Below are 15,740 nucleotides of genomic sequence, written 5' to 3'. Positions count from 1 at the left end.
GGCATCATATACATTATATGAAATAAAATCAATAATACTTTTAGAAGGGATCTCGAACCCAATTATGTAATCTGTCCAGCAAATCTGGCCCAGTACTGACGAATCCAGCTACTTCTATAAGCTATTCCAGATTCACCCAAATTTGATATTGACCCCGGTTTGAACCTGAAAAACTGTATCAATGAGACGAAGAACTAATTCCGTATTCTGCTCGAAAATTGAATCGGACATGAACCACACGCAAATAAATTATGAGTACAGACCATTCAAATCGACGAGTTTTAAAAGTATTCATAATCTTACATGTATATTCAATTACAAATGGTACTAGCACGACCAGGTGGTGACTCCACGTATTTCAAAACCAATTCAGATCACGGGTCGACCATAAGCCTGGACGAGCGGGTCCCGTCGGAAACCGCTCCGGTCACAACTTTCATATTTGGACTCTTCCATAAAAGGATAATGCCGATATTTTTGCTAAAAAAAACTAATAAAAAAATTAATAACTATAATTTTTGAATATTTATCTTAATTTATTTTAACACATTCAAATATTTTATTTATAAATTAATATGTGAAAGACATTTAAAAAATATAGTAGCCCCCGAATAATAATTTTTTTTAAACTATAGGTTATGCCATAGTTGTCAAATGTTTGAATTGGGCTAACAAACATTGCTTATCTCTAACTAATTTTAAAAGATTGCACTTTGATGATATGAAAAAGAAACAAAAAAATTATACTATAACTGCTATTCGAAATTGGCTAACAAAAAATATCTTTTATTGAAAAATAAAATATAACTGATGTAGAAAGATTTGAATTTTTCCTATCTATTTTTTACACGTAAATAGTTATTTATTTACTAAGGTTACAATTGTCTTTTTATTTTCAGTTTTACTTAATTAACCTTCAAATACTAAACCAAAAGACCAAAATAGGCCTTTCTATCCGGATAGATTCTATCCGGATAGCTTTTTCCATTTAGATTATGGTAGATATGCTTGACAAAAATGCAGTTATTTGATAGTTATAATTCGTTGGGGAAAAGGTGCAAAAATGACCCTCATATATAGCCTGTGTCTCTTGTTGGCATCTAAAGTATTTCAGATCTCAAATTTGACCCTAACGTAACAAAAAAGTATCAAACAAACACCCGAATTAAACAGAAGTTTGTTTAACCGTTAAGTGTGTGATATGAAAATTAAATAGTCCACATGTGCAGTGACATGGTTTTATATCAGGTCCTATATTTGCCACATAGATTTTATAGGAACCAAACTGGTCTTTTTTTGTTAAATGGTAAAAATAATCATTGACTCTCTGTTCTTCCTTCTTCTCATCTGGAATCATAACATTAACAGCCACTCATCTCTTCATTTATACCCATCTCCGCCACACAAGTTTCTCTTACTTTGAGATTAGAATATCCATGTCGTTTCTTTGTGTAACAAACCCGGTCACTTTCTCTGCCGTCATCCCCTTTCTCCATTGCCGGCACCGCAGTCTCCTTTCTTCATTTCCGGCACAATTGTAATCGGCAAAGCAGTCACTTGTAATTGCTCAGATCCGGCTATGGTGGATTTTCTTGCTATTGATATTGTTCTTTGATTTAGGGATCTGGGTTCTTGTAATTGTAAATTCTCAAAATAAGGGTTTAAAATTAATTATTTTATAAAATTTCAATCTTATTGTATTAATTGATGAATTGGGTTTTATTGTATCTTCATTTTTACAGCAATAGTTTAGGAATTGAAAGTTGATATTTTGCATTTACATTAATTTATTTAAGGACAGCTGGAAAATAATGGAAGTTTGATAACCATTTTTTGATTGATTAATTTTTGAACTTTTTTTGACAACCAAATGAACTTTTTTTTTTTGATTGATTAATTTAAGGACAGCTGGAAAATAATGGAAGTTTGATAACCATTTTTTGACAACCAAATGATGCTATATTTTTCTAATAAATTGAAAGAATATAAAAAAAAAATGGAAGAGGGACATGTGCGAGGTGTTACTGGTGTATGGATGAAACTTAATTCAGATGGAAGGAGGAAGAAGATGAATCAAGAAGTTAAATGATAATTTTACCATTTCACTGAAAAAGGATTACTTTGATTCCTATTAAATCTATGTGGCAAATATAAGATCAAATACAAAACCATCTCACTTTCCATGTAGATCGATCATCTAATTTCCATGTCACACACTTAACAGCAAAATAAACTCCCGTCTATTTGTTGTGTTTTTTTGATACTTTTTTATTACGTTAGGGTCAAATTTGAGATCCGAAATACTTTAGGTGCCAACAAGAGACATGGGCTATACATAAGGGTCATTTTTGCACCTTTTCCCTAATTCGTTGCAAACTGTGATGTGAATTGAAACCAAAAATGAGCTCTTAAAAGGTATTGACATGTTATGAATATGCACCATTGAAAAGCTTCTATAAAAGTATGTTACAGTCAAAGAATTGATGATACAACTTCCTTCTTACAAACATTCATAATTTACAATGAATCAACACAAAAAAAAATATCAAAAAAAAATTATGTGCAAATTTGAAGACAATTACAACACATTGGCACAACCAAGCAATCAAACGTTCTCAAATTGGATATATTTTTTGTGTTACAAATATATGACAATAACTGCAACTGATGCAGCAAAAGCTTGCCTTCGGATCAAGCTTTTGGTAAGCACGAATTGCCGGAGTAGCATCCTGTTTCAGCCTCTGAAACCATGTTAGGAATCTCATTTCTCGATTATGAACTGGCCATTTCAATCTTATGCAAGCTTACATCTGCAAACGCTTTATCTGCCTGTAAGGAGAATGATCAAAATTCAAAGAAAAAAAAACTCGAGTTTGTAATAATGTAACAGCGAAAACAACAAAAGATTTGACACATCAATTTGCTCACAGTGTCATAACAACATTTTGTTTCAGACATGAAATTCAGCATATAGTATTTCTAGAGCGATTTAGTTACACGAGTCGGTGCAACACACACGTCAAACCAGCACCTGACCACTTTTGCTTTCTAATCTCAGGGTATGCAACAGAAGCAGTGAGAATGTGTTTTCCTTGCTTATCTTTGTAGTGAACAGCTAAGGGGTTCACTCGAGAGGATTGGAGGAAGGGTTAGTGTCTGCAGCTCAACCAAGTAGTTGATCGCTGCATGTCAGCTATGTTATACAGAATCTAGTAGAGCCTTACATTTTCGTTTTAAAAAATACTTATATATTCCAAAACTTTATATTTATACCCTATTCTAGTATAAACTATAGTTTCGTCGTTTTCTGTTTCAGCGTTTCAGTTTTCATGCAGCATAGCATGTCAGTAAGCAACCTTATTGTTCCTAAAGGTATTAAGAGAAGAAGCGAGAAGAACTAAGAATGACATGTAGCTTATAGCATCCTCAAAAATGAATGTATATATTTACAAATTACAATGCTCAAAGGAATGCTTATTGTAATTTAGTAATCAAGCTAAGGTATTTTAAGAGTTTTAAGAACTTAAAATTATTTCCTTCAGGAAAATTGTATCTGTTATAAGAATTAGTACATCATGAGATGGGTACCTGCCTGAGGACTTTTAGATAGTGAAATTGCTTCTCCAGAAACGTTTACACATGTTCCATTAGATATTTCATTTTCACAAAAGAACGCCTTTTTATCCTCACCATCTCCATGTTTGAATCCAGATATAGGATAATCTCTTTTACTATTCCTTAATTTTTCGACCAATATTTCATTCTCTTTCGTCAAAAAGAATAGCTGCACAAAACATGTTATAGTTTCAAAACTTCAGATCAATGTTCAAAATGTATTATGATTACATTGCAAAATGGGTACTACGTTGTGAGTGAGTAAAAATCAAGAGAACATAGTAGCCCAACTTTGTATTACATGCTAAAAAGCTAGTACCTGATTCTGGACACGTTCCCTTTCTCCGGCTAGTTTCTTGACTGTATCCATGATAAGTGTGGTTCTGAGGTTAACTTCGTTTGCACTTGTTGCTTTCGAGTCGTTAGCTTCTTCCAAAGAAGCCTCCAAGTTTTTCACTCTAGACCTCAAGAAATTTAATTCTTTATCAAGGTCCATATTAGTTTCAGATAATATTATACATTGCTCTTCTACAGTCTCGGTCTTATTTTCAGCTTTTGATACCTTTGATTTTAGTTCTTCAATCAATGTTTCCATGTCCCATATTGCTGCATACAACATGTTTTGTTGTTCTTGACTTGCTTCAGATGATGCCTTTGAATGCTTCACTTGGATTTCCAAATCCCTAACTTGCTTTTCAAGTAAGGTCATCTTTTTGGTATTACTATCAGCACTACTTTTAAGAAAACTAATTTCCTCCGAAAGTTCTGAATTTGTATCTGTTAACTCTGTTATTTTAGCCTCTGCAGTCTCGGCCCTACTTTCTGCTTCGTAGATGCTTTCTTTCATTTTCCCTACTATGCTTACCATCTCAGTAAGTTGCTCTTGACTTTCATCAATGTAATCATTTGCATGCTTTAATCTTAGTTCAGATCTTTTCAATTGTTCTTCGAGTGAATTTACTTTTTCGATCAAAGTGGGCACCTGAGAGCTTTTCTCTACGTGTTCTTTAATGTTAAACTCGAGCTTCTTCAGAGCAACATCTTTAGCATCTAGCTGTTTTAAGAAACTTTGATGTTGTGATTTCAATTCTGCTTCTCTTCGGAATGAATTATTCAGATTAAACTGAGCAATTTGAAGTCGACCAACCATTTCCTTTGAAATTCCCTTGAGAACCTCACAACCATTTTCTGCCTCTAAAAATCTTCCCCAAACCACTTCTGCTGCTTCTTCCATACGAGATGATACCTGTTCTGTGTAGTGCAGTTTTAGTTTCAGCTGTTCTTCATTCCGTCTTAGTTCAGACAAATTCTTCTCGAGATCTAGTTCTCTAGCAAGACATTTCTCCAACATTCTTAGAATATGTTTTTTTTGTTCAGCTACCTGCCTTCTAGAATTTGCTTTGATGTTTGGCAGTTGACCGTTGGCTGATAACTCCACGGATTTGTCGTCTTTCCCTGAGGATGTAGAATTCTCAAACAGGTAAAATATCAGAAAGCTCAGGTTACCGGCTTTCGAGTTAGTAAATTAAACTTACAGTTCTCGAGTTTAAAAGCTGAGAAAAACCTCTGTAACTTGACAGTCTGCATCTTCGACTCTATAAAACGCTCTTGAGTCTTCTTCAGTGATTCCTCAGAATCACGGAGTTTCTTCTCAATAATAGCAACTAACTTTGTCGAGTGTTTGCTTGAAGATAATTTATGACGAACATCAATGATTTCTGCTTGGATATCATCTGTGAAATTCTCCACCACTTTTAATTCAGAATCCAAAATACCTGATAGAAGATCAAATTCAAGTGCCCTCTCAACTGAAGTTGCTGAGATATAGCTATACTCTGCCATTACCTCCAGGTTGTTGTCCCATGCCAACAGATGCATTAAAAGGCCATGCAAATTCACCAACTTCTCCGAAGAAAATGCCAAGTCCAAATCCGATTTGGTTAAACTTTCAATGGTACTTTCTACATCTAGCATGTCCCCTCCGGTGGGTGAATTACCATCATGTCCATAACCATTGTCAATTTCCGAATATTTGGCGTGTGCAGTGGCAACGGAGTAGTCCTCCATCCTGCTGTTCGATCCCTTAATCATGAACCGAGAAAACAAGAAAGAATCAGCACTGGTCATTTTTTAAGATTTCTCATCAAGTTACAACTCCTAAACCAACAAAACATATAACATATGTAGAGATTGGATAATTACGTAACGGTCTCTCTCGTGTTCCCAATTTATGAAATCTAAATTCAGATATGGTAATACAATAATGAACTTCTTAATCCTTACCATCTACTACTTTAAATGAAGAACTGAAAGTGATTACTAACTGTCAACTGCCATTTTAATCACATTAAAACCTCAATTGTCTGCAATTAAGTTCACTCGATTGATTCATGCAACTTCTACCAGATAAATAATCATAAAACAAATCTTCAACAACCTTAAAATGCTCATAAAAACTAAATCAATCAACCAAATCCTAAGTCCAAAGAATTCACAATTTCCTTAACAACCCAAAAGACCCACATCCAAAACATCAAAACAAGATCAGATTAAAGAACAGTATGAGTATGAGTATAAAGATGTTACCTTAAACATAAAAATCTTTGAAAGTTGCTGTCTTTAAGTACCACTTCAACTCATAATTCAGTTAATTTCATGGGATCTGTGTCATGTAATTAAAATCTAAGTATGAAGTCAACGTCAGTGGCAAATTAAGAGTGTGTTGAATGATAGGTTGAAGCTGAATTGAATGAAAGGCCAGAGATGTAGAGAAGACTGTTATGATTGGGTTGGTTGAATTATTGTGGTGTTGAAGTTCCAATACTTGCGCTCCTGACAATCAAGAATGGGTACATTAAAGCTTAATAAATTACAAATACTTTCAAAACGTCATCTTCTGGTCCTTGTCTGTACAATGAACAAAGGATCAATTCACCCCTCAACTTTACACGAAATATTAAAAAAGCTATTTTTAAAAGAATTGATTAAAAAAGCTTAAATTTTGCCTTTTCGTATCAAACTTCACTTCTCTCAGTGTCTGAAAGGCAATTAAATTTATGAAAAATAAAATAAGAATAACTTCAGTTTTTATCTCATTATTCATCATTGACATTTAAGGATTATTATATTTTGATTATGTCATATATATCCTTAAAATTCAAAAAATTAATATATCATGTCAATAAAATTAAAACTTTATAAATTACATTAAATTGAAAATAAATTAGATTATTTTTTTATTTTTTTCGTTCTATTTCTTTCTTTCTTCCTCTTTTAATATAAATACTATATTATTTAATTATTTTGGGATATTAGCGAAATAAATCTCATCGTTTCACTTTTTTAGCGATTGAAGTCTAACGTTTAGAACTTTACAAAACAAATTCTAATCTTTCCAAAAAAAATCAAATTATAGACCAAGTTCTAATTACAGATATTTTGTACTCCCTCCGTCCCACTTTAGAAGTCCCATTTGACTTTACACGCAGATTAAGAAAACATTAATCATTCTTGTCTTTTCATGTTTTTTCATGTTTTGCCTCTATTAATGATAGTGGAATTTTCCATAAAACTCTTTTAAGATAACTAAAATAAGGGTAAAATGGGGTATTCAATGGAAAAGTATTCTAAAAATAGTAATGGGACTTTTTAAATGGGACATCCCAAAATAGAATATGGGACTTCTTAAACGGGACGGAGGGAGTATCTTTTTTAGGCTACAAGTTGCAAAAATGCGAAATGTTGAGATTTTATTTTCAAAATTTAAAACGTTAGAATTTAATGTAGCTAATAATATGGCTGCCACATAAGCAAGTAGTGGCTGGAAAACGGTTTGGGCTGCAATTTGTAAAAATTGAAATGTTATGATTTGTTTCGTAATATTTTAAACGTTAGGCTTAAATCGCAAAAATAGTGAAATGTTAGAATTTGTTTTGCCAATACTCCAATAATTTTAATACATATATTTTATTGGCTAATCCTTTAAAAAAAACCCCACCTTTTAGCCCCAATTCGTTTGAACCCTCACGTTGTAAAATCGTCAATTTTATCCAAATTATGACCTTTCAATATCAATTGCACCCTCAATAATTATAATTCGCACCTTTTAGTTTCAATTACACCCTCAAGCATCGAATTGATCTTTTTTTCAATATTTTAAATTTTAACAAATATTCTAAATAGTCTTCAATGTTATAATCAAAACAAAAAAACCATCTTCCCTAAAATTTCAAAAATCAATAATAATTTTTTATTAAACAAAATCAATTAAAAAGGGCTGCTCAAGACTAGAGCTGCTAATAATTTGGTCTTGCATCAAATACCCATTTGAAAATTGTTGGGCAGGTGATTGAAAGCAGCCATTAGAGTACAAAAAGGTCTGATCTTGATCTTGAAAATTAGAAAAAGAAGAAGAAAAATAAAGATAATCGTTGTTGTTAGAATAAGAAATAGACGGAAGAGGAGGTAAAGAAGGAGAAATAGACAAAGAAGAAGCACTTTCATAAAAGGTTCAAGTGCTTCCATTAATGCACTGTAAAAATCCATTGCAGCTGCCATTTTTTTACCTTCAAAGAGCTACAAATATTCTGTCAAACTAAATTAACAAAAAAAAACTGAAAACAAAATCAAACCCTAGTTAAAAGAACAGGTTTTTGATTCAAAAGACTAAATCTTTAAAAAACAGAGATCAAAGAGGTATTGAAATAGAAAACATCTGTTGATTCAAGATCTGATCTTAAGGAAATCCAAAAAATAACCCTGCAAGCTGATCGATTTAACTGTTAATAAAATTCTATAAATCAGAAAAGTAAATTAAAATAATGAAAAAACCTCAGAGGAAGTCGATCTTCCTCAGTGAAAGACAACTGGTTCGTCTTCCTCGAGAAGCACCCGGAGCATGTTTGCCATGCTCCGTGTTCGTCTCGAGGAAGACGAGCGAGTTTTATTTATTTATTTATTTTTAAAAATTAAAATTAATTTTAAATTTAAGTTTTTTAATTTTTTTAATTATTTAATGATATATTTCTTAACGGGTCGGATGGCGGCGACGAAGTTCTTCAAATATCAGAATATTATTAATTAAAAAAATTGTTTATATTAAATAAAAAATTATTATTAAATTTTATAATTTTTAAAAGGAGGAGTTTTATTGTTTTAAATATAATGTTAAGCCCTATTTAAAATGTATGTTAAAATATAAAGCATTAATTTGAGCTTTTTTCAAATGAAAATAGATCAATTTGATATTTGAGGGTGCAATTGAAACCGAAAGGTCATAATTTGGATAAAATTGACGATTTTACAACGTGAGAGTGCAAACGAATTAGGGATAAAAGGTGAGGGTTTTTTCGGAATATAAGCCTATTTTATTTAGTGCTATGTAATTTTTTTTCATTTTATCAAACACCTTCAAAGTGAAATATTAAAAACTCTGGGCCAAAATTATCTGAATAACTTTAAGGAAAAGAAAGTGAATAAATTTAGTAGAAAAAAATATGTTAGTATTTCTTTTAACTATTTAGACAGTCACTAGGATTATAAGATTATGCTTGACTAAGGATGGCAATGGGGAGGGATTTCCTCCGTTCCCATGGGGATCCGCCCTTAATAGGACGGGAAATCTCCACCAATTACTCCCATGGGTACGGGGATGGGGGAAAATCATTCCCCAACCACGGAAATGGGGAGGGGACGGGGAGTATATTCCTCACTCCATGGGGATCCCCATCCCCGTCCCCATGAGAACCCGATTTATATTTATGCATATTATATTATAAATTTTAGTATGTTATTTATAATTTTAAATAATTTAACTTAATTTTTTTTTATTAGTTTCCATTTAGTTATAAATATATAATATTATAAAAGATAATAGTATTTTTTTTAATTAGTTTTTTTTTAATATCTTATGAAAATAATGAAATTATTTATAAATTATATTTAATTGTACGGGGAACGGGTATCCCCACGGAGATGGGGAATCCATGGAGATGGGGATGGGGATGGGGATGATTTTATCCCCATTAATTTAATGGGGATGGGGATTCCCCATAGGCGCGGGAATGGGGATGGGGATGACTTCCCCGTCCCCACACCGCCCCATTGCCATCCCTATGCTTGACTAGCGGTAAACAGAAATTGGACCAGGCGAACCGGAAAATTTATTGTTCGGTTCTGTTTTTCTGTGAGAACGATTTTGCTTCGGTTTCTGATTCTGAAAAGTTTGGAATTCGATTACCAGTCTGGTTCAGAAGGTCGTAAAATCGAAACAACCGAAAAACCAACCAAACCAAACTTTTCAAAAAAATTAATGACTTTTTGGCTTTAGATTCAAAATACCGACTTTTTTTGTTATTTTATTTAAACTTTTGTAGATTTTTATTTAGTTTTGAAAATAAACCCAAACCGAATTTTGAAATCGAAACTGAACCGACCAAAAATTTCGGTCGAAGAGAAAATCGGTGTTTGGTGAAAAAAAGCCCGGTTCGGTCAAATATTATTAAAAATCCGGCATCGTCGGTTTCGGTCGATTCGAAACTGAACCGAACCGGACCCTATGCTTGACATTTGAAGTTGAAACTGAAACTGAAATGACGTCGTATGATCCATCTCTGTCTTCGACAACAAGTCTGAGGAGATCCTCCATATTATAGACCTGTTAAAAATCAAATCAAAAGTTTGAAGTTTCAAAATCAAAAGGTTCATTTGTTAATTGACCTTCTGTTTTTCTCCACCATCTGATCAATTAACTAATTATTGCTCCGGCAATGATGAAGAAGGAGACTGAACATGCCCAGCTTTCAGCACCCGATTCAGCTTCTGAGCGAACACTGTAAGTAGTTGGATTTTTAATTTAGTAGTTGGATTTTAAAACCCTAGTGACTGAATGTTTATTTAATGGCAATATCAAAATTATATTTGTAGATACCCTTACGTGACGGGAACATCTGTTGTCGCTATAAAATATAAAGATGGTATTTTGATGGCTGCTGATATGGGAGGTTAGTTCCTATCTAGTCCTTCGTAGCCTCTTATATTATGTTTTTTCGGGCTTTACGAGCATGCTGCAATATTAATGTAACTTGTTCAATTCAAGGAAACTTAGTTGTTCTTCTTTGGTTCAGTTTCATAACAAGTTTGAAGAACATTTGCTAACTCTGCTTTGAATAGTCTTATTCCATTGTTTGATGGTCATTCTATGTGCTTTAGCCTTGTGTAAGTGGTGATATCTTCAACACTATTTTGATTGTTTTTCGATTTTTGGAGTCGGTAGTTATTATTATGGTGTTGTATGATGTCTTAAGTATCTAACTTTACTTGACTCCATTGCTGTCATTGTAATTTTGATTTGAGAAAGTTGAAGAGATGATGAAGGTGCTAAAAAACGGGCCATGAGGTTTTGGAATAGCTCTAGATTGTTTCAAGTATTTCTGCTATAACATTTTATGCATTTTTGGCCACTGCTGTTTTTTTTCTTTCCGGGTCAATATAATATAGGCAGTCTTTTGATGTGCAGAGGCAAAGAAAAATGATGAGATTCTAATGGCTGAATTTAATGTGGAATTTTATATTAAAATGGTCTTCGAAGTTCTCTGATGTCTTTGCTTCATATCTGACTAATGCTAAATCGTTAGTTTCTAAAGGAGGTTTTGATATTGTGCTCTCCGGTGAACTGAATTTGTGGCAAGATTGTGCATAAGTTTGGCTAGTAGCTGCTTATTCCAAATTTTTGGTGCTTTTAACGTCTAAGAGTTGCTATTGTTTCCATAGTGGGGTGGGGTTGAGCTTGAACAGAATGCAGGTACTTTAGTGTTTTGTTTGTGTGAAGTTGTGTAACATGGGAATCAAGACAACCGAAACTTTGACAGAAAATGGTGAAATGGCATATTTTACACGAATGCTTTATGAGTATGAAGTTTTGAAGTCTTAGAAGTACTTTTGAAATAGAAACAAAATGCCAAAACTTATTTCAATTTTATGTGTCACCCTTCAACTTAATTTTATGAATTTTGAGCCATGGCACACTGCGTTTTTGTTTACCTTATCATGTTATGTTGTTTAATCATTAATTGACATTATTTTGTTGAAGGGTCAAGATCGTAGATTTATTTTGCATGGAAGTAACTAGTGCTAATCCTATTTTTAAGCATATAGAAAAGAAATATGTTGCTGTTTTTCTTTTAAAACGGAACCCCTTGAAATTCCTTAATTAGATTAATTCCTCCTCTTAAAATGTATCTATCAACTCACTTTCTATGTAGTTTGTTGGAATTTATATGACCATACACAGTTTTGTATGTGATTTTATAGTATACCGAACTACATTCTGTACGAGTGGAGCTGAAGTTTTGTGTTGGGATTGCTATAGCCTATAGTTGAATTATGTGTAAATAATTTTGAGAGTATAATGCTAAATTCTTGCTTTTGTTTTAAAAAGATATGGTACTGGGGAGTGTTGCCCTCTGCGAACATTTCTATCTTTTTATGTAAAATCGGAAATTCAACTCAGACATTGCTTAAGCATATTACCATCTCTCTTTTTCTCTCACCACTTTTGCTTCTAATTTCATTCCCCGGCATGCTCTTCCTGTTCTTTTTGTGCTTTTCTTGTGTAAAAGCTGCTTGTATCTTCACTTTTTAAATTTAATCGGGAATCATTGTTTTTTACAGCCTGCTTATTTCTTTTCAATCTCTTACGATTACCTATTTCTTTGTCATCCAGTGGTGTTAAAATTTTATACCTTCTCTTTTCGTAATCATTTGTATTTGGTGTTTTCTCCATTTTTTAATGCATCTAAGCTATTCACCAACTGAAATGTCCTGTTGTATTGTGGAATTGATAGCATCCTATGGATCCACCTTGCGATACAAGAGTGTGGAACGGATTAAGCCTATTGGGAAGCATTCTCTTCTTGGTGCCAGTGGAGAAATTAGTGATTTTCAGGAGATTCTTCGCTATCTGGATGAGCTCATGTAAGTGTAGAGTGTTGTACAGTTTTTTTCTTTTAAAAGCTTAGGTAAATTTTAAACCCTTGTTATAATTTGGAGGTTATATAATTTTTATCGCTAACTATCAGTTGATATTTGAAAACCTGCAGCCTGCATGACAATATGTGGGATGATGGTAACTCATTGGGTCCCAAAGAGGTACACAACTATCTTAAGAGAGTGATGTACAACAGGCGCAACAAGTTCAATCCATTATGGAACTCCCTTATTCTTGGTGGAGTAAAAAATGGACAAAAGTATCTTGGCACGGTAGGCCTCAATTTCATTTTTTGTGCCTTCATTCTTAGCTAGAAAGTGGAGCAACTTTTTTATTATGAGTCCAATATGTTGGAAAACGGCATTTCTCAGGTCTCTATGATTGGAGTAAATTATGAGGACGATCATGTAGCCACTGGATTTGGAAATCACCTTGCACGACCAATACTTCGTGGTGAGTGGCATGACAACCTTAGTTTTGAAGATGGTGTTAAGTTGCTGGAGAAATGTATGCGTGTACTCCTGTATCGTGATAGATCTGCAGTGAACAAGTTTCAGGTTTGCTTTCTATAAAGATATTTGTTGAAATTATCTTCAGTTCTATACTGAATTGTTGGTTAATGATCACTTAGGACTCGAGCTGCTAGTACTGACTCATATTGATAAAGTTTAGTGGACACTTGTGGGTACAGTGGATGCTTCCACTCGTGCGTTAAGCATATTGACACCAACACAGATACCTTTCATAAAATAGAGAGTAAAAAATCTTCCTTCCACTATCATGTGTTAAGCTAGCATGCCTTCCCGTACCTGCTTCAGATTGGAAGAATATAATGTTCTTCAGTTTTTCATAATTAAATATATACTGGAAAATGAATGGAAAGACATGCATAAGTGAGTAAAATTTACGTAATCGTATGCCTTTCCCAATTTTCTTAATGGTTTTTTCGAGTTGTTTTAGGGTGTTTTTGGAAATTATTCAAAAACATTCCCATGGCCATGAAAAGCAATAACTTCAAGAATCCCTCTAACTTCGTTGTCAGAAAGCCTCTAACTTCTTCCACAATGCTTCAGACTTTTTATTTGGCAACCCCAGCTTTGAGTTCTGCACCTCTAAACACAGAAATACAATTTTCACTTAAGCAGAACATCAAAAACTAATGCACATGCAGCAACTTTGTTAACATAGTCTACTGCGTCAATTCATTTAAAATAGCTAAATAAAGATCAAATCTTGTTCTATTTGTCATAGCCAAATTTTTGGATTGTGTTTGTGAACCACGCATGTCATTGCCTCGTATGTATTTCTGTGTCAAGTGTTTGTCTCCTCCTGTTGCATACGATCTCATCTGACTAACTGGGAAGCCACTTAGTGTAGCATTTTTAGAATAGCTTATTCTTGTAAGCCTCTCATTTATCAGTAGCTGGTGGTATATTCAGCTTCAACGCAGATGTAATTTCAGAGTATAGCGCTGTCTGAATAAAACTGTAATTTGGCTTCAATGATGTAATACCAGCCTTTGTTTTTTTGTCCGTCATTTAGTTCTAACAGCATGTCATTGTCTGAACGATATATTTTCTTCCTAACTTCTTTGTTGTACTTGTTATTTATTCAAATTTGCAGATAGCTAAAATTACTGAAGAAGGTGTAACAATATCATCTCCATATTCCTTGAAGACATTCTGGGGATTCTCTGCATTCCAAAATCCAACAGTGGGTGCTGAAGGGTCATGGTAGACTCATATTGAGCGATTTGAAGATGAGTGGGAATGAAAACGAAAACGATTCTTATATTTGTGTTTGGTTTGAAAAAAATACAAGGTAACACGGGAATGAAAATTAGATTATTCTATAAACGAAAATTATTTATTCTCATTTTACCTCTTGATTTTGTCAAAACATATTTTTTTGGTTACTTCCATAAAAGTTCATGATCTTTACACAAAATTTCATTTTAATCACGATTTTTAAAAATTGCCATATAAAACCATGAACTTTTTTTTTCAAATTTATCACCAAATTAATTTCCAAAGTATTTTTGTTGACGTGACAATCAGAATCCGGCTGATTTAAAAAAATGAACGGTCAAAGTACACCGAAAAATAATCGGTGATAGGAGATAGATTTGAAAAAAAAAGGGCCTAATTACTTAAAAAAAACCCCACCTTGAAACAATTTTTCGTTTATACCCTAACCTAGGAAAAAGTTCATTTGTACCCTTTTTTTGATTTTTCGTTTTCAATTGTACCCCAAAATTTTATTTTTTGACAATTTAATTAATTATAGGATGAAAATATTAAAAATAATTAAATAGAAGGGTCATATCATCTTTTTTCTATTTGAAAAAACACAAATAAGTTAAAAAATGAAGGATTATTTTAAGCTTTTTCTAGATAAAAAAAGTTCAATTTAGTGCTTTAGGGTAGAGTTGAAAACAAAAAATCAAAAAAAGGGTACAAATGAACTTTTTCCTAGGTCATGGTATAAACGAAAAAATATTATAAGGTGGAGGTTTTTTAAGTAATTAAGCCAAAAAAAGAAGAAAGGTCATGGTTTTATATGGCAACTTTTAAAAGTCGTGATTAAAATAAAATTTCGTGTAAAGTTCGTGATTTTTTTATAAAATTAACCCTATTTTTTTGTAAGTTTTTTTCTCGCATGTCGAGAGTTCCTTGAAAATTCAATTTTTAATTAAATTTTTTGATGTTATATGCTTGATATTATAGAGATGCATATCAAGCTACAACAGCTTAACTGTAACACTCTAATAGAGCGAGTGAGATTAATGAGATTTTTTTTGTTGCTTTATATCACACTTTTTCTTTGCCGAAAAGATTAAAATCTTCATTAGGAAAAACGACTATAAAAGTCATTTACCAAAAAAAAACGACTATAAAAATCTTGATTCTAACCCCGTTAATTGGGCTAGATAATACATCAAATTAGGATTCTTTTGCCAACATATTGTGTTATCAAAAACAACTTCACAAATCTAGATTTAGAAAACAAATCTAGTTAAGTGAGCAACACATTTAAATAATTATAACAAAAAAATTCTAGATTTATAACAAATCTTGAGAGAAATACAAGCTGTAAAAATTAGATTGTAAATAATCTTTTAAGCAAGAACGCAAGAAAC

The 15,740-nt window shown here is 32.8% G+C and overlaps 2 protein-coding genes and 1 non-coding gene across 4 annotated transcripts; 2 read left to right on the top strand and 1 right to left on the bottom strand.

Annotated features, from left to right (window-relative positions):
• Positions 1-2,435: 2,435 nt before the first annotated feature.
• LOC126673671 (WPP domain-interacting tail-anchored protein 2) lies at positions 2,436-6,473 on the bottom strand. Of its 2 annotated transcripts, none has more exons than XM_050367901.2 (5): positions 6,202-6,473; positions 5,151-5,697; positions 3,935-5,070; positions 3,589-3,784; positions 2,436-2,829 (listed from the first exon to the last, which is right to left on the bottom strand). In XM_050367901.2, exons 1-5 carry the CDS (start codon positions 6,208-6,210, stop codon positions 2,822-2,824), a joined length of 1,896 nt encoding a protein of 631 aa, XP_050223858.1. In that variant the 5' UTR covers positions 6,211-6,473; the 3' UTR covers positions 2,436-2,821. The 2 variants fall into 2 exon arrangements, with proteins under 2 accessions (XP_050223858.1, XP_050223857.1); XM_050367900.2 differs by having other exon boundaries at positions 2,436-2,825.
• Positions 6,474-10,202: 3,729 nt separating this feature from the next.
• LOC126675361 (proteasome subunit beta type-4-like) lies at positions 10,203-14,476 on the top strand. Its single transcript, XM_050369994.2, has 6 exons — positions 10,203-10,447; positions 10,540-10,616; positions 12,459-12,588; positions 12,714-12,873; positions 12,973-13,158; positions 14,225-14,476. Exons 1-6 carry the CDS (start codon positions 10,383-10,385, stop codon positions 14,336-14,338), a joined length of 732 nt encoding a protein of 243 aa, XP_050225951.1. The 5' UTR covers positions 10,203-10,382; the 3' UTR covers positions 14,339-14,476.
• On the top strand, positions 11,138-11,216 carry LOC126676026 (small nucleolar RNA R160). The gene has a single exon (XR_007640203.1). It is a non-coding gene; the product is annotated as a small nucleolar RNA R160 (small nucleolar RNA).
• Positions 14,477-15,740: the final 1,264 nt, after the last annotated feature.

The sequence above is a fragment of the Mercurialis annua genome, linkage group LG3, assembly GCF_937616625.2.
Source record: "Mercurialis annua linkage group LG3, ddMerAnnu1.2, whole genome shotgun sequence".
Classification (NCBI taxonomy): Eukaryota; Viridiplantae; Streptophyta; class Magnoliopsida; order Malpighiales; family Euphorbiaceae; genus Mercurialis; species Mercurialis annua.
The sequence above is the reverse complement of the archived record's forward strand: the minus strand, read 5'-3'. Positions and strand labels throughout refer to the sequence as shown.